Here is a 17,859-nt window from a genome sequence, read left to right as displayed (position 1 = left end):
ATACTTCTTGTGTGTTAAAATTTCCCACAGTAAGTTTAAAAATATTATAAATATTTCTTTAAAGGCATGATTCTAAAATATGGCTGATGATCAGAATCTCCTGAGGAGCTTTAAAAAAGAAAAAAAAGATCCCAGGAGCTGCACAGTCCTTCAGCGTTGGTATTCTATGCGCATCCTTGCATTGGGTGGAAGATTGGGCCATTTATAATTTCCCAGGACACTGGGGTCTCCAGTGCTCATGGCCATCACAGCCACAGGTCACCTCTTCTGAGATCTGATCCAGAAGTCTTACACTCCTTCCTCCCCTCTGATTTCTGTCCTTTTCTGTCTCTGTCTGCTCCTCTCTCTGGTCTTCGCTCTCTGCGCTTCAGTAAGGCTGAGGGCGGGAACCTTCACAGGAGCACAGGGACCTGGCATCTCACGGGAACAGGCATTGGCAGGTCCTGCCCACTTCCCCTCGGCGCCTCAGCGCCTTTCCCGTTAAACCAGAGGCCTTACCCTTAAGAGCAGGTTCTCTTCCTACCTATGGGTGAGAGATGTACCCTCTGTCCGGGTGCACGTTGAAACAACTGTTTGGGAAGCATGGTCTTAATATGAGGGCCCTTTTCTTTCATCACTTGTAAATAGAAAACATCCACATTTGCTCTTAAATAATTTAATTTTTAATCTTGACTTCCATGAAAGTTACATTTAAATTTAGGAAAACTTGAAGAAAGCCAATAGAGGAGAGTCAATGGTTTTCTATTAGAGACAATTCAATGTGCAAATTTCAAATGTTTTGTATAATAAGCATAAATAATTCCACTTATTCACATTAAGAATGAAAATATTGATACACATAAAATATTAAAATAGAAACTTTAAAAGAACTAAATGAAAACACTGACGTTTATTTGAAATCTTTAGAAAGACATAAAGGGATATGCCCAGGGAAAAGGTGTATGGATTCTCAAGAGGAAAACACATCACATCAGACCAGCAAAGGCTGTGGGGCATTAGGTACAGGTTGCCAAGATTTCCAGGTCATAAGTCCAGACCAACAACAAGAAAAATAGCAGCCTTTACCTCTGGGACAATGTGTTTCCCTTTTTTTTTCTTTCTTTTCTAGCACAAGTATGACAGTAACATAAAACACAGAGAGAGGCTGCAGGCCAAGGACAGAGAGGTTTCCTCATCCTCCTGGTTCCAAGGTTGTGCTGCTCCAATGCGAAGCTGGCTGCAAGGTCAGCGCCCCGCACCCCAGGACACAGCGTGAACACAGCAAACAAACCCTTCGTCAAAGGCAACGTCCTTCCCCGTGACCTTCCCCGATCTCACCCCTGCTCCTTCCCCACTATCTGTCTGAGGAGGTAGGATACACAGAACCCTTTATACACTGTGGAGAATGGCTTCTCACTGAAGGGCTGGGAAGTGGCTCTGGCCAAAAGTCTCACCAGAAAGCGTGAGATTTTAATGGATTTACTGTGGAAGAGACTGTTTCTTTCCTAGGGAAGCCAAGCAAAGTGCACGGAGAAGGCCGACTCCCCCACCGTGATCAGGAACTTGCCTGCCTCTGATAGTCAGTCTTATGTTATCTCAAGAGGACACCACAGCATTTTCTGAAGACCAGAAGAAACATCTTCACTTAAATAACCTTAAAGTTTGTAATAAAATAAATAAAGTGATTTACACAGGAATTTCCATTTCACAGAGCAGCTGGTGGAGTTCATGCAAGCTGTGTCTATGAGAGGTGCCCGCCCCAAAAACAACCAGAAAATAGGTTATTATTATTAGTCAGTCCTCTTAAAACTTCTAGGGCAGCATCTCAACATGACCAAAAAAAAAAAAAATCCCCTCATACAGAATATAAGGGGCCGTGATATATGTACACAACAGTATGCACACCTCAGTTTGAGTTAACTTTAGAAGTAAAGACAGCGGTAACCAAGAGTTGCCCATCTGCCCGCTAACATGTTCTGAGTCTTGAAAGGTGCCTATTGTGAAGAGCAGCTGGTTTGCTTTTTTTTATGAACGTGTTCAGCCTCAGCATCACAGTCTGGATGGTTCTGCTTCTGCCGTGTCAGTGGGAGAGAATGAGGCCGGTGGGGAGAAGCCGCGGCCGGCTGATGCTGAGTCTGTCCGCGCTCCCCGAGCTTCCTGAGTTTCCCGCAGAGGGCCTGCAGGCCCCGGAGCCTCAGCTCCCCGTCTCCGAGAGACGCTGAGGGACGGCAGGGGACTGGCCCTGGGTTCCCCAGTCCAGCCGGACCCTGCGTCTTTTCCCTTTTCTCTGAAGACGGTGGGGCAGTCCTGGCTCGGAGGTTCCCAGCCTTCTGCTTGGAAGGGTTGGAGGAGCAGCGGCTCCGGGCTGACCCCGCGCAACCCGTGGCCCGTCACACGCTTTGCTCAGATTCCTGGCCGGAGACCGGAGCGCTTCTTTCGTCCCCGCTCACAGCCAGCCAGGCCCACCCTGCAGGGTAGGGCCTTCGGGAGCGGCGCCGAGAGAGGATGGCACCCCGCGGGCTAAGGCTCTAGGCCCCTCGGGGCCTGGGGCTGGCCCCCTGGGTCGGGTTAGCCGTACATCTGCTTGAACTGAAAGCACTCGTTGCAGTAGCCGTTGCACTTGGCGTTGCCGAAGTGGTCGCAGGCGGGGGCCCGGCAGCGCGGCGTGGGGGGCTCCTCGGGGCTGTGCTCTGGCCGGCGGGCACTGGTGCCCACTCGCTGGCCGAGGTGCTGGCACTCCATGCAGAGCTCCTGGCTGCAGCAGGCCAGCACATTCCGGCAGGTGGCCTGTGCGCACTTGGGCCTGGAGGCGCTCTGTGAGGCTCGGGGCAAGTCTCTGCGCTGGCTTGACCTCTGGGTGGAGAGAGCAGAGAGAACTGTCATCATGCGTTTGCAGGGAGAACACGGCACCCTATTCAACCGACAGTGTGGGTCCTACAAGGGCCCGGTGAGGCGAGGGGCATCTGCCTGTCCAAGGGGACAGGTGGCAGCCTGGGGACCGGAGTCTCCAAGGACCGCTTTTCCCCATCCCATGAAATCAGACCTTGGCCCCAGAGAGGCCCAGGGGAACCACCAACCCTAACACAGAGGCCAGCTTCTGTTTGCGTGAATAGTAATTGCGTGAATACTAAGCTATCCTCACTCAGATAGATTCCCTACCATCTACCAACCAATAGGCAAGGCATCTATCAATAAATGCTTGCTTTCTTTTGGCCAGTAAGTGGAGGCACCTGGGGCAATCTGCTTCCTCCTTGGATCTCATGACAGAGGATTAGTTATTAGTTGAGGAAGCCTGTTGGCCACTAAGAGGTCTGTACTTCTGCTACAAATCCAAGAAGTCTCTGATCACCATCTGGCTTCTCAGAGGCTTTCATGGGTTTTATTCCATGGCTAGCTTCATTTGCTTCTTCAAATGAATTCAAAAGTAAACTTAGGCCATGAAAATCAATAGGAACTGCTGCACGTCCAAGCCTGGGGGCCAGGCTGACTTTTCCCCTGGTTTTTCCCTGGAACTCGGCAGGGAGAAAAGCCCGTTTATCACCCCAGGAAGGAGGCTGGGCCTGAAGGACAAGGGGAAGTCCCTCGAGAGGTCTCACCAGCTGCTCTTCAGTCCTTTTTGCTTCATGGAATCTCTGATTCTGAGCTTCAATGAAACACTTCTGACAGTATCCTTCAAACACGGTGCTACCAAGGGCGCCACATTCCCTGCCCAGGCAGGGGACTGCATTCTGGAACCTGGAGGCTGTGGGACTGGCTTTCCCAGGGGCAGCGACTAAATCTGCAAGAGAGGGGAGGCTCATCAGGAACACGTACGGGCCAGCCAGCAGAGGGACAGTTTTCTGACACAGATTAGGCCAGTTGCACTCTAGGAGAGCAACCATTCAGACACTCAGCAAAATAAACAACAGAAACAATACTGTAATTAAAACATCTTTGACTCTACAAGTCTCTCTTTTTGGAACACGCTGAACGGGTAGGTCACAGCCACAGAACAAGCAGAGACATTAAGTGCCCATCCTTCTTTCAGATTTGATATTTCTAAAACCACAAAGGCATTCTTATGTAGTCAGTAGAGACCACCCTCTTTCCAGCTGTCTGTGTGTGTTAGTCACTCAGCCATGTCTGATGCTTTGTGACCTCACAGACTGTAGCCCACCAGGCTCCTCTGTCCATGGGATTCTCTAGGCAAGAATACTGGAGTGGGTTGCCATCCCCTTCTCCAGGGGATCTTCCTGACCCAGGGATTGAACCCAGGTCTCCTGCATTGCAGGCGGATTCTTTACCAGCGGAGCCAGCAGGGAAGCCCTCTTTTCAGTTCAGATTTTGAATTTTCTCTAGTTCGCTTGAGTTTCAAAAGAAGTCTTGTTTGAACTCTACCTTACAAACACTGCATTGCATGACCTTCTAAAACAAATTCTCTGAACTCTGCACAGAGCTCTGTGGATCCTGGAACATGCTATTCTGTGCTTTTACTTCCAAGCATGCTGGAAGAACTACTGGGATTCTGCCCCCAGGCAAGCCACACTCTCCCCCACAGCCCAGAGGGGGCTCCCTTCTTGAAGTTAAGGGGCATACAGCCTTTTACTCGGGCGTTTTTAAACAGAGGAGAGGAAACCCATCGTCACACTCACGTTTATTTTCTCTGTACTCGATGAAACACAGTGTGCAAAAGCCTTTGTTCTCTGGGGTCCCAAAGTACACGCAGCCCGCTTTCCTGCACTTACTGGTCCCCATCCTTTCCCCTGGAGTCCGTGTGGCCGGGGAGTGGTGACCGGCGGGTGCCTCAGGCCCGGCTCTGCGGCAGGCATGTGGGGACAAGCTCTGGGCCAGCTGCGAGGGGTCGGACTTGGAGCGCTGGTGGAAGGACAGGGAGCCGCTGGAGCTGAGGTTCGGGGCGGCCTCGGCTGTAGTCCTTTTAAGGCAAGTACTGCAGATGCCATTAAACGTCCTGGTGACATCCTGGAGGCAGGCTCGGCACTTGCCCGGGTCGGGAAGCCGTGCGGGGTCCGCGGGGCGGCCTGCTGGCAGCTGCCGGGCGTTGTGGCATCGCTCGCAGAAGCCGTTGTGCTGCATGTTGAGGGTAAAGGGGCAGCCAGGGCTCCTGCACTTCATGGCCGTGGTCTCGCTGAACAGGAAGAGGCTGGGTGCCGTCGGAGGGGCTGAGTGGGGGCCTCCGGCGGGCTCCGCGGGACTCCAGACCTCCCCCCGGGAGGTCCCAAGCACCAGGCCGGGGAGCAGCTCGGGACCCGGCTTGGAGGTGGGCTTTGGGACTTTCGTTTGGTTCTTCTGCCGCCTTTCTGAGCACTCGTGGCACAAAGGCTGGGTGTTCACGGACATGAAGAATGGGCAGTTGGGTGTCTCACATTTGATGTCCATGAGAGAAAGCTGGGGGATGGAAGGGTCCAGAGGATTCTGGGGGTGCGTGTTTCTCCGTCCCTGCTCACTGTTTTCCTGCCACTTCTTGTATTCGTGCTGGACAAGTTCAAAGTAATCATCTACCAGGTTTATTTCTTTGGGTAAGTTAGCTTCATCCAACCTAAAGAACAAAAGGAAAAATGTGAGACTTCACAAACACACACACAGACACAGACCCACACACAATTTTACATCATTAGCTTATAGAACAAACTGAAAACATGGATTGTGGCAATAACTTTCTACCCAGCCACTGAAATGCAGTCTGTGATAGTTTGTGCCTCTAATGTAACACAGTCCAGTAATGCTGAGAAGACATCACTATTCTGAGAATCAGTCTCATTTAATTAATTTTGGTCCACCCCAAATTACAGATAATGCTAAAGAGAGGGTTACTTGGGGACTGCTTCTATACTTACTCTATTCCTCTTTGAAATAGTTAATTTACTATCTAAGTTCTCAGAGATGAAATTTCTAGTGAAACATTCTTCAGGGTATTCATTTGGGACAAGTCCACTTTCCAGCACAAACTATACTGGAATGTTGCATTCTGTATTTTGCTATTATTAATTTTAAATGTGCATCTGGTGCCTATCAGCGTTAACTGCCATGAGCAGTAACTAAGAGGTGGACATGCCCACAGGCACTCCGTACTGACTTCTGACTCACTGAAGTTTGTTTATCTCCACGCTGAGAAATTGTTTAGCTTAGGCCTTCTCGGTCTTGTGCACTTCAAGTTCTAGGAAACAGGCATCTCTTTATCATCAAGCCAGTGTTTACAATCTCGATACCTATAAACCCGCACTCTGGGTCTCTCCTCCCTGATCCACGTGGTCAACTCATGTGGCTGCTACAGAAACACATTCTACAGCCCAGCCTACATGTGATGTGTCTGCCTTACCCAGAAGCCAGGAGAATGAGGCTTTTGTTTCTAAGAATTTTCACTTGTTAGTCTAGCACTAGGGCAATTAAAACAAAAGTATCCTTGACGTGAACGCACTTTTTGAAGCCACAATGCTGGCTTCCAAGCATCCAGATACACAGGACAATCCTCTGGAAAAATTCCTTGTCATTTGAAAACCAAAGTCAGTGCCGCTTGAGCTGATTGTCTCTGACACACATAAGCCCCTAAATTTGTTTCACGTTGGAGGAAACTGGCTTCAAATAACTTTACTATTGGTCTCTGAGGCAGAAGCAGCTTAAAGATGAGACAGGACAGAGCTAAGAACAAACTGCTTACTTTGCAGCATTAATTAAATGGGTGGTACCATGGTCCCAGCCTTGAACAGGGATTTCTACCACCATCAAGTATTCTTTCAGGAGCTTTTCCTTCATCTCGTTTTCAGGATCTGTCAAAAAGTGAACTTTTAAGTCTTCAAATCGTCCTCGCTCTCTGTTAACAAGTGGAACAGCTCGGATTTCTGAGGGAAAAAGAAATAACACGTAAGCAAAACGGTTCTACTAAACAAGATTTTGTGTGAGGTCACATATATATAACGACTGCATTTTGAAAAAACAGAAAGGATACAATTACCGAGTGGAAAAGTATTATCTAGCCACGAAATCAAATGGGGAAACAAACTGTGCTAAACTCTAATATAAAATACACTGTTTCCAGGAAGTTCACAGAATATTAATCAGCCTCCAAGCAGCGGGTCTTATTGGTTAAATTAATGCACTTCAGATTCAGACTGACCTGAGTTCATATTCTGACTCTGCCACTATCCAGCTCTGTGACATCAGGGAAGTTACTTAACTTCTCTGAGCTTCAGGTGCCTCATCTGTACAGTAAGGCTATCCATGGTTATAGCATCCACATGGATGCTGTGAAGATGAAATGAAATAAATATTGTACCTAAAGCATTTATAAAGTACCCTATTAGTTCCACATTAAGATAGTACAGTAATAGCTAGCCTGCCAGACATTTACCTGCCCCAGGCCAGGCACTGTATTATGGGCTAATTAAGAAATGGTGGTAGTAATAGACATTATCTCCTATTTGCTACTAACATGCTCAAAGTAGGTCCCAAATGACACACAAAACAAGTCGGGGTGGGGGGGCATTATGATTAGTGCTAGTGCATTATTGTTGCTAATCAAACAAATGACAGAATACTCTATTTGAATAAAACTAATATTCTTAAATGAGGCCTTCAAAAAGGAGCCAAAGAGCAAACCCTGAGGTTCAGTAAGAACAGGGTGTACCAGGATTCACCAGCAGTTACAAATGTGAATAGATGTTTGGTTTTCTCACCAGGTCCACTGTCCTTCATGGTCACCAGGGGTACAAAGTGTTGGCTGTCATAGCCGAGCACAATGGGGTATCTGTAGCATTCCTGGGCAGGCCAGTGCAGAGGCAGATAAATCCCACCCACCTTCAGAGGAGCAAAATTGGAACCTGATTCCAAACTTCTCAGCATTTTGTCTGTTTAAGGAAAGAGAAAGAAAAGATAAGGCCCTCTGAGACTTTCATGGGAGTCCATTTAACTACAGTCGCCTGGAACTTGGGTCACGCTAAGAGGTAAGAGATTAAAGCTGAAAGGCACCTAAACACAGATAAGCCATCAGCGGGCATCTCACCTGAAATGACAATGATTGGCCTTCTGAGGATGTTGCAAAGGACAAATATGTGTATTTCTTCCAGTGAATGATACTGCAGTCCACCTCGGGCCGCGGGTGTGTCCGTGGATGCCATCTTGACGAGGCTGTCCCACTCATCGGTCCAATTCTAAGGGGAGAGGAAAGAAACTATTGAATGTACTCTGCATCAAAAAACAACTTTGACTCCACTCTATAATTATTCACTGGTATCACTGAGCTTACTTTTACCCTTTCCTGAGATCATCACTCAAATGATCACCCGCTTTCCCCCCATTCTGGTTTTCTTCCTTTAATTTTTCCCACTACAAGGCAAACTCAGAAGCAGAAGAGCACGGGGACAGCACCTGCTTTCAGAAAAATCCCTGCTGAAGCACCACGCCAAGCTCCTTGTGCACAAAGTCTCAGCCTAGTGACCGAAGATGGGGAGGCGCCCCCTGAATCTGACTGGCGGGCTCAGTAAAGCAAGCGAAGGGCCATCAACCCCCTCAAACAGCCAAAATGCCACAGGGAATCCCGTGATCAGAAAGATCATTCTAAAATGACTCTCCAGCTGGGAAGATGCTGCCTGGGAGCCTCCCAGCAGAGACAAGGGCCTTGGGCTCATCCCACGGGAGGTTTCTGGTGTTTTCCATTGACTCTGCTTAGCCAAGTTCACGTGACCCAGCAAACCATATGCTCCCTGACAGCAGGGACTGGTCAGAGGTGCACTTTTCCCACCATGGAGCTCTGTCAATAGATGATTGAGGAGGAAGCCCAACATACCCGGGTGTCGTAGCAAAGCCCAGTTTCCACGAATTCCTGAGACTTAAGAGACTCCAGCTGCCAGCGGAATTTAAAGTTGCGTGTGTCCGTCTCCTTGAGGGTGCTGAAGAGCGCCTTCCTCAGGACCAAGTCTGTGTCCTGAACACCCCACATGTACTGGGAAGCCGCGTGCATGAGGCAGTTTCCGTCACCTGGGGACAGAAGGGAAGCAAATTCTAGCAATCCGCAGCTAAGGCCTAGCAGAGGTTTCCAGAATAAAGCAGCCTCTCTGCTACCATTGGTGGGGACCCAGTAGTGCTTGTGAAAAATGCCAATGGTTTAGTTTCTTAGTCAAAGGACTAGCTGGTAACATTTCACTCGGTGATGACAGCTTTAAGGGAAAAATAAAAAATCATTCTTGTAACTCTTCTGTTTAATGCATGCTACTAACAGCCCAAGGAACCAAGGACTGAGAGTCTGGAGACCTTGACTCCTGTCTGGCTCTGCCCTCGGTGGGGAATTTTTTAACTTCTGAGTATTTTTCCTCTTTGTGAGATGAGGGCATTGGGTTATGATCTCTGAAGTCCCTTCCTTTCTAACAAGCCTTGATTTTCTGGCTCAGGTGCTGGTCCTATTGCTCTCTGACCCTGAGAGAGAACACCCAGAGCAACATACTCAAACCAGGAAGCTGGTCTGGCTCCGCTTACTAGACAGGGACCGTCTGGCCATGACTCAGGGGTAAATGACTTGACCACCCCACCACAGCATTCGGGGCCTGGGAGTTTCCTCTCCTGATTTATAAAATGGGACTGAGACAGAATTACCTATTAGCCTGCTCACCCCCACCTCCCATAAATGCCTTGCGTGAACCTGCTTGTTAGCAGTTAGAGTCCCTTTTCAGAGTTAAAGAGTGCCTAGATGTCTACATTTCAAAATAATTCAGTGTTTACGGCTGGCACTTTAAGAACTCTGAGCCTTTTGAGAAAAAGATAGGTCTAATTTTAGTCTGTCACTTTGTTACTTTATAGGTTAAAAGTCCACAACTCATGAAATGGCATTTTTTTTTTTTTCTGGCCTCCAAAGAATAAACATTTTGGAGGAATGTTTAATATTTAAAAAGTTAACTCCTTAGGCTCTTCTGGGAAGTGCAAAATTTTTTTATAAAGAAAAGTTCAAGCATGTATATTATCTATGGTGAAACAGATCACCAGCCCAGGTGGGATGCATGAGATAAGTGCTCGGGCCTGGTGCACTGGGAAGACCCAGAGGAACTCGGTGGAGAGGGAGGTGGGAGGGGGGATCGGGATGGGGAATGCGTGTCACTCTATGGCTGATTGATATCAATGTATGACAAAACCCACTGAAATGTTGTGAAGTAATTAGCCTCCAACTAATAAGAAAAAAAAAAAAAAAAGAAAAGTTCAATTATTTCCTTACATTGCTATATGGGGCAATGAAGCTATTTGAAATTTTATCATATCCTAATTACAGTCAACTGTAAACAACACCACCACCACCACCCTCAAACATATGCACAGCCAATATCCTTTCAGTTTACACAGTCAGAAAAACTAGCTAAATAAACATTCAAACAAATGAACCAAAAAGATCGCTCAAGCCTTGTGTCTTGGCAGAGTGTGGCAACAATTGCAAGCTGTTGAAATTTCCCCTTTGCAAAATCTAGAGCAAAGATAAGGCTTTTTTTCTTCTTCTTGTGCTTACTTTCAGTTCTTTATTGAGATGCACCAGCATAAAATTCCCTAAGTAACATCTGGAATTCCCCAGTGCTAAGTTATTTGACTAGCAATTGAGCAACAGCTATTGTACTTTTTGTTCTGGTGTGTAGACATTTAAACTGCAAAGTGCACCCTGGACTTTCCAAGTGGGTGTGGTCAGGGTGAGCTGGAATAGGGCTACTCATTATACAAGTGAAATCGCTGCAGCCAATAGACGCTGGAATTTTTCAAATGAAGTTTCAATTTTATGCCACCTACTCCCTTCCTCATTCACCGCAGTCTCATATCCTCAAATGCAAACTTGTGAATCACCCCCTCCCCAAATAGACCATTGATTTTGAAGAGCCTTCCTATAGGGGGAAGACTTAAAAAAAAAAAAAAAAAAGGTGCTAATAAAAGTCAGAAAGGAAAAGTCGTTTGTTTTCCTCTTCCCCTAAATATCTTCTCTTCCTTTTCCAAAATTTTAAGGAATTTTCTTGTAAGTGGAGAAATAAAAGGACTTTGAGCCTAAAAACCCCCATCTCTCAGAAAATGATATCAAAATGCACTTGCTTTGTAGTTTTATTTGTAGCGTGAATCCTTGACTTAAATGTGTATCTTGGCAAGACAAGTATTTACTTTTTATATTCCATTTTTTCCCTTAAGGAACTAGAGCAAGTTGAACGTAAAATCTCAGTTCAGTTCACGATAAAATGGTTTTTTTCTTACTACCACATTTCTAATTTGGCAGAATCTCTTCTTTTCAACTCTCCCAAAGTTGACTCCACCTCTTTTTGTAACAAAATGGGAGAGTTAAAACCACAAACTGTCAGGAATATAAACCCCTTGATGATGACTTAACATAATTACCTACTTCTAAGCATCTCTTGATTTAATGCCAAAACCAGTGTAAACACTAGGTAGCCTCAGTTTTCTGTTTCTAAGAATCTATGCTTTAAAAATAAAAGCACGATGTTGAGGTGATGCATTTAACCCCCAAAACACAAGCAAAAAGTCATGTCCCTCAATCGTGCCAAGTTACCCAAGTCAAAAACGGCCAAAGTGAATGTACCACTTCATTTAATTAAGTTAACATACTTATCATCTGGTCTCACTGTCAGTGAAGATGTTATTATTTTGCCCTTAGATGTATATCAAGCAAAATAATTGGGATGGTTTAGGATTGTCACTGATCTAAGGACAGGAGTTTCCTGCTTTTATCTAGACAATAAGCAGTCTACAGCTTCTTGTAATAATTAACTACATTTATAAAATAGAATTTTGCTACTACATTTAACACTAGGCTTGAATGTTTCTGTGATGTGCATACTCTTGCTCAAAGGAAATAATTAAAAAAAAAAACAGTGAAGTTTAGAACAGGAAACAGCAATGAGTTGTAAACAGCCATTGGGCAGACAGTCACAGACAGCAAGAAATGCAGTACAGTACTAGGAATCCCTAAAAAGAATGAAACAGAGGACTAAAACCTGAGCTAAGAACTCAGGTTTATCTGTCTAGTTAGTATCTTGGGACTGCAAGCAACAGAACCTAGGTAAGGGAGCAGCTGACAACAGCCGTTGGTTAACCCATAAAATGCCATCGATTCAAGAAGTGTAAGGCCATCATCACGGGCATTTTCTAATGACAGTGGAAAACACTATTGATTTTCACACCATGCTTTTCTTCTGAACTTTTTAAAGCCTTTTGATATTTCCATTACTCTTGAGGGAAGGGTATTTCATGATTGAACAGTCACAAGAATTAGATACAGAAGTCATACGTACACACCCTACACATACACCTAACGCACGGCGTCCAGAAATGCATTCTCCAAGCTTCAGGGTGCTCTGCTCTCTAACATGCACTAGAAACCACCCTCAATTCAAATACTCCCAAAGCAAGCTTGCTTTCATCACATGCCCCATGGAGTGTCTCTATACTAAGGTACCTATAGCCTGAAGAGACTTGATTTGGGGCTGGTGCCTTTTAATAAATAGGGACCCAGCATGGTAGGAGCCACCCCAGTCCCCAGACAGAAGCACGTCTTACCATTGGTCTTCAGTGCCACAAGCCTCCTGACTTCTCGACACCAGTTGAGCTTCTTCTGGCTTTCCAGGGAAGCCTGGAGGTTTCTGTCAATGAGAGCATTGTGGATGATCTCCCGAAACTGTGGACAAAACTGGCAAGTTCTGAACATTTCCAGCGTGTATCGGTGCATGGATTTAAAGTGGTGAATGATCCCATTGGTAGGTTTAAAAATATCTGCTGGTGTCCTCTCTCTTATCTTCACGGCTTTCCGCATATTGCTCAAATACAAGGCCAGAGGAAGGAGTTGCTCAGCCATGGTGCTCTCCAATACCTGAAGAGGAGGGAAAGAAAACCCCACGCCGTTAGTCTGACTTTGATATGACTCCTATATACCTGCCTGCAGGAAACCCCACCGTCTGATCTTGTCATTACCCTGAGTGGCAGGCAAAAGATCTTAGTCACCTCTACTCCCAGGATACTAGCTGGCCCCAAAGATGAACTCACACTGGACAGTTTTAAGTTACATCATTTTTAAAGATTAGTCTAAACAAGAGAAGGAGTGGGCAATGAGGAGGAGGGGAATAACCCGTGTTTTCAGTAAAGTTTGTCAGGGAGCCAAGCCTGTCTGTCAGCAACAGGTACGGAGCCTTCTAACTGACTGAAACTCCCCTTTCATCCTGATGCTGTTCTGGGGGCAAACACTGGATTTGAGGTGCCCTGAATGCTGGTTACAAGCACCATGTAGCCCTGACAAGTCAGCTCCTCTTCTAAGAGCACCACCAAGCAACCCTTTTTTCTCGTCCATGTCTTGATTTACCTCTTTCAAGCACTCCCTCCCTATACTGGAAAGACAACAAATATTTTGTGAAAAATCCTGCAATTTTATGCTGCCATGTAGGCAGTCGATTGGACTTTTCTCTGTAGTCCCCAAAAGGAACATTTATAAAGCATTTACTTATAAAATGCTATTTATATATATACATAAAGAGTTAAACTAAATGCTTTATAACCAACAAAAAAGTCTACTCCCAGCAAGATGCTTTCCAATTTTATGAGCAAACAGTTAGCAGTCTTTCAGAACCTCTCCACTGAACTTTACAACATCAGAAGAAGAATTAGAATAATAACAATACTAGAATAATAAATCCTACACTTCCATGGGCAGATATTGGAAGCATGGAATTATATTCTATGTAATGATGGAATTAACTGTACTACTTAAACTCAACCGCCAACACAATTTTATCATTGTCTTCCAGCTACCAATACTCAGATGGATTTCTCACCGTGTCTTCATCCTGAAATCTTCAAGCACACTCAACTAGTGGAAAGAAAGAAAAGTTTGGAAGCAGACAAGGAAAGAAGTTGCAGCCACAGGGGGCCACTCAGGACAAATGAAAGAGGAGGAGGATAACTCCAGCATCTCCAATCCGTGACAATAGCATGGGAAGATGTGAATCGATTTAACATGGGACTTTATGGCTCATCTCTTTGTGGAGAGCCAGCTGACATTCACTGACCCTGAGCAGAGTGCCCTGCCATCCATCCAAATTTCCAAGATGAAGACAAAGACAGTTTCAGAGCACGAACAGGGCCTCTAGGAAGTTTCACTGTGATTGTTAATCCCAGTCATGTAGCATACTGTTTGCCAGGGCAAGACTCTAGATGAGAAAGAAGTTAAACCAAGTTAAGAGGGAGAAGAAATCTATGTTACAAGGAAGCCTGTCCTGGGTCGGTCTCAGCTTTCTTAAAGACATTGATAAAATGGTCTAAATTCTCATGGCCCACTCCAGGGAGACAGGTGGACTAGATGACTCCAAGGTTCCTCCTGAGGAGTCTTCTGGTGGTAGATTTAGATCAGGATTCCTAATCTGACAGCTAGATGATGCCTGGAAGAAGTCATTCTCTGGGTCAAATGGTAATCTCTCCTTTTTGACGTCAGACATTCCTTGCAGGTGGAATTGGGCAAAATCATGGCAAGACCACAGATACAACTAAGGGACAAAAACATCACACACGCGCCTCCTTGGTGGCATGGCAAAAGTCTCTTTCATGACGTCATTCATTTGTCCATCCATCACTCCGCAAGCACGGCCTGACCACATACTTCTACTGCCTGACCATCAGCTTGATGCTGAGGCAAAAGATCAAAGATAACCTTATTCCCCAGCGTGAAGTCACATGACTATCATAGTCTCCAGCTACAGCACCTGCAGTACTGGTCCCACTCAGGGAGGTCCCACACCATCCAAGGGCAGGGCTTTGCCTAGAAGCCCGGTCTTCCAAATCCATCCCCTTGTTAATCTCACAACACCACACCTGTGGCCGCAGTGCCTGCTGCTCTCACGTGGAAACAGACAGGCAAGAAGATCCGAAACAAACTAGGTGTAGCCTCTTTTTACTTTTCTGACTCTTCTATTATTTTCTTCTGCACCTAAGATCTTTCAAATAGTGAGCGCTAGAACCACAGGCAAGACATGCAAATGTCAATATCCGACAGTCCAGTGTTGCCTCATTCATTGGTGTAGACTTGAATGGCCTGCAGCATTGCCTCCTTAAAAGAAATCAAGACCCACTGCCTAACTGGTCAGGACTTAGACTTCTCCACACTTAAGATTAAGGAATAATCTGACTTGTGATAAACAATTTCTGAGCTATGAATGTAATGTCCTTATATGCAAAGACAAACAATATCACCCATAACATTTCTTTCATGTTTCTGATACCTCATTGGCCTACCAACAGATGTTAAATTTTCAGAAAGTACTACTTCAAAAACTCAAAAATTATACAAAGAATTGAAAAAAAAAATAAAGAAGCACCTCAGGACACAAGAATGAAGCAGTAACTGGCTGCTTAATAATCTGGGACATTGGGGCTGTGGTCCAGAAGACCCAAACACTGGTTCTCCCAAAAGGCTGCCCTGGGAGAGTTGACCAGAGCAGCTTTCCGAGGAAAGATCAGAGGCAGGGAGAACTGAAAACAAAGCGGTCTCAACAAGAGTTGAGCTCCTTCCTTACTTAATACCACGGCTTTCCTGAAAGGCCAGGTGGCAGGATGTGGGACGACCCCGGCTGACAAAGACAGTCTGACTTGGGGGTAGGGGCTTGCAGATGCTCTAAACTGGAGTCAGCCCCCAAGGCAGGCGGACGACCTCCTGCTCCACGCAAACTTCTCTGACACTGCTGCACTCCGAGTGTCTGCAAGCCCTCCCCGGAAAGGACAGCTGACCGGGCCCCCCGCCCCCTAGGTTCTGCTGCTCCTGCGACATCCTACCCCTCTGGACTGGTGCTGCACAGTCTGGAAAGAGGCCAGGCGGTTCTGCAAGGTCTACGTGGCCGTAAGCATGCAGAGCTCGACTCCAAAAGGGACAAGCCGAACAGCAAAGCACCCATGACCACCCGGACCAAGCGGTTCCGGGGGGCGACTCTCCCCCAAGCAGCTGCCGTCCAAGTTCTCTGCATGAGTTGCAAGGGACAGTTGTCTGGATCCTAGAATACAGGCTGTCACCCCAACATCTGGCGGCCACCTCCACTCTCAGCAGCTCAGAACCTTACAGGGGTCACAAACGGCCAACAAACTTCCCTCTGGGATCGCGGCAAAACCAAGGCCAGGTCGACGGGGCCAGCCCGCGGGTCGCTGCCAAATTCGCATCCGCAGCCCTTGTCCCGGGAGAGCCCGTGGCAGACGGCACAGGGACGCGGGGTTACCTCTTGGGTCCGCGCGATCCTCTTCAGAAATCCCAAGTCCAGGTTAGGACAAGCGTACGCCGCAGGTTGGGGTCGCAATTCGGGTTGGGGCCGGGTGGAGGCGGCTCCCCATGGACGCCTGGTTCGGGCGAGTTCTCCGGCGGGCCGGCCGGGGGGTGTGGATCTCCCTTGCTGCTGCCACTGCAGTCCTCCCGGCGGCTGCTCTCGCCGCTCCGCCCCCACGGCCTCCTAGCTTGTCGCACTTGGCCGCCACGAAGGCTGCAGACTGCCAGTTCTCTTTTTTCCCTTTCTGTTTTACCGCCCGCGGACACCGGGGATTTCCACCCAGGGACTTTCCAGTCACGTGACACGAGCCCCAGACTCCCGAAGACCTGATCTCGCCGCTAGGGGGCGCAGGAGGCGCAGCCGGAGCGGGAAGCCAGATGCACTCCGCCCCGCCCCGACCCCGCCCCTCCGCCCCGCCCGAGAAACTCCTGCGCCCCGCCCCGGGGTGTCCCCGCGTGAGTCACCTGGGCATTTCGGAAGCTGGACCGAACGTCACATCCATGTGGAAATCGCAGTGATGGGAACTGGAAATGAAATAGGTTCTTTTTCTCAGCCGTTTTTCTGCAGAAAATCATCAACTGTGGAGAACAAGAAGGGAAATCATAAAGAAAGAAAACCCTAAAAACCACCCTAGCGCCCGGGGACCACAGACCTCTGCTGGCTTTGCTCTGCTTGGGCTGCGCACGTGATGAGCCCGTAGGGGAGCGTCCAACTCTGGGCCCCCGGGGGGAATTTCGAGAAAAAGATGCAGTCACAGCTCTTGGTCCTCACCCGCTGCATTCCTGCCATCCCCGGACCCCAGGCTGGTGGGAGGCTACCTGGAGGTGACGTCAGACCTCGCGGCCCTGAAATTCACAGAGGCAAAACCAGACTTAGATAAAATTAGGAATCAAAACCCCTACCAACTTCGTCCCTCACTTGATTGATTTCCCATCTGCATTTCTGCGTATCAGAGGTCCAGGTGGCATCATATTCAGGTATTATACCAATTTACAAATCACTTCTTGTTCCTTCCTGTCCTTGCCACATTCCCCTAAACTGTTATTCGGAGTCCTTCTAGGAGATCTTGATGATAGTTCTCCCCAAGATGTCAATGGCTGATGATACTTATTACTCTTACTCTTGATTGGTGTTGTTTTTGATCCCTAAATCATGGCCAACTCTTGTGACCCCACTGACTGTAGCCGGGCAGGCTCCTTGGTCTATGAGATTTCCCAGGAAAGAATACTGGAGTGGGTTGCCATTTCCTTCTCCAGGGGATATTCCCACCCAGGGATGGAACCCATATCTCCTGCAAAGGCAGACTGGTTCTTTATCACTGAGCTCCCCTATTAAGTAGCATGCTAAGAGCACTGTCTTCACCCAGCGAGTGTCTTGTGGAAATAGATGTCAGCCATCTTGGCTGTGAGGGACATGAGTTGTGGAGAGAGAACCACTAAGTCAGTCCTTTTATTGCCCTGGTGTCCCCCTTGACTGAGCTCATTTTCTAGCATGATTAAACTAGAACCAGACTGAAGTCTGGTTAGACTTAAGTTGTAGACTTGTCCTCTTGTAGACTTAAGTTACTTGTCAGGACATATATCTCAGGTTTTGAGTTAGAAAAATATACTCCTTCTCTAAGAAA

At 47.2% G+C, this 17,859-nt stretch overlaps 1 protein-coding gene across 3 annotated transcripts; it reads right to left on the bottom strand.

Moving 5' to 3' along the window:
* Positions 1 to 645: 645 nt before the first annotated feature.
* TNFAIP3 (TNF alpha induced protein 3) lies at positions 646 to 16,514 on the bottom strand. 3 transcript variants are annotated; one of them, XM_061129985.1, is made up of 9 exons: positions 16,191 to 16,514; positions 12,502 to 12,811; positions 8,759 to 8,949; positions 7,976 to 8,123; positions 7,650 to 7,820; positions 6,635 to 6,815; positions 4,704 to 5,515; positions 3,576 to 3,757; positions 646 to 2,832 (listed from the first exon to the last, which is right to left on the bottom strand). In XM_061129985.1, exons 2-9 carry the CDS (start codon positions 12,794 to 12,796, stop codon positions 2,548 to 2,550), a joined length of 2,265 nt encoding a protein of 754 aa, XP_060985968.1. In that variant the 5' UTR covers positions 12,797 to 12,811; positions 16,191 to 16,514; the 3' UTR covers positions 646 to 2,547. The 3 variants fall into 3 exon arrangements, with proteins under 3 accessions (XP_060985968.1, XP_060985966.1, XP_060985969.1); XM_061129983.1 differs by having other exon boundaries at positions 4,611 to 5,515; positions 16,191 to 16,512; XM_061129986.1 differs by lacking the exon at positions 7,650 to 7,820 and having other exon boundaries at positions 4,611 to 5,515; positions 16,191 to 16,513.
* Positions 16,515 to 17,859: the final 1,345 nt, after the last annotated feature.

Source organism: Dama dama, chromosome 26, assembly GCF_033118175.1.
Source record: "Dama dama isolate Ldn47 chromosome 26, ASM3311817v1, whole genome shotgun sequence".
Classification (NCBI taxonomy): Eukaryota; Metazoa; Chordata; class Mammalia; order Artiodactyla; family Cervidae; genus Dama; species Dama dama.
This window is presented reverse-complemented; position numbering and strand designations above follow the sequence as displayed.

Excerpts from the sequence above, each read along its gene's own strand:
- TNFAIP3 (XM_061129983.1), bottom strand. The coding sequence starts at position 12,796 with ATGGCTGAGCAACTCCTTCCTCTGGCCTTGTATTTGAGCAATATGCGG. Across the intron at positions 6,816-7,649 it reads CATGAAGGACAGTGGACCTG|AAATCCGAGCTGTTCCACTT; the intron begins GTGAGAAAACCA and ends TTTTTCCCTCAG. Across the intron at positions 5,516-6,634 it reads CATTTAATTAATGCTGCAAA|GTTGGATGAAGCTAACTTAC; the intron begins GTAAGCAGTTTG and ends TTTGTTCTTTAG.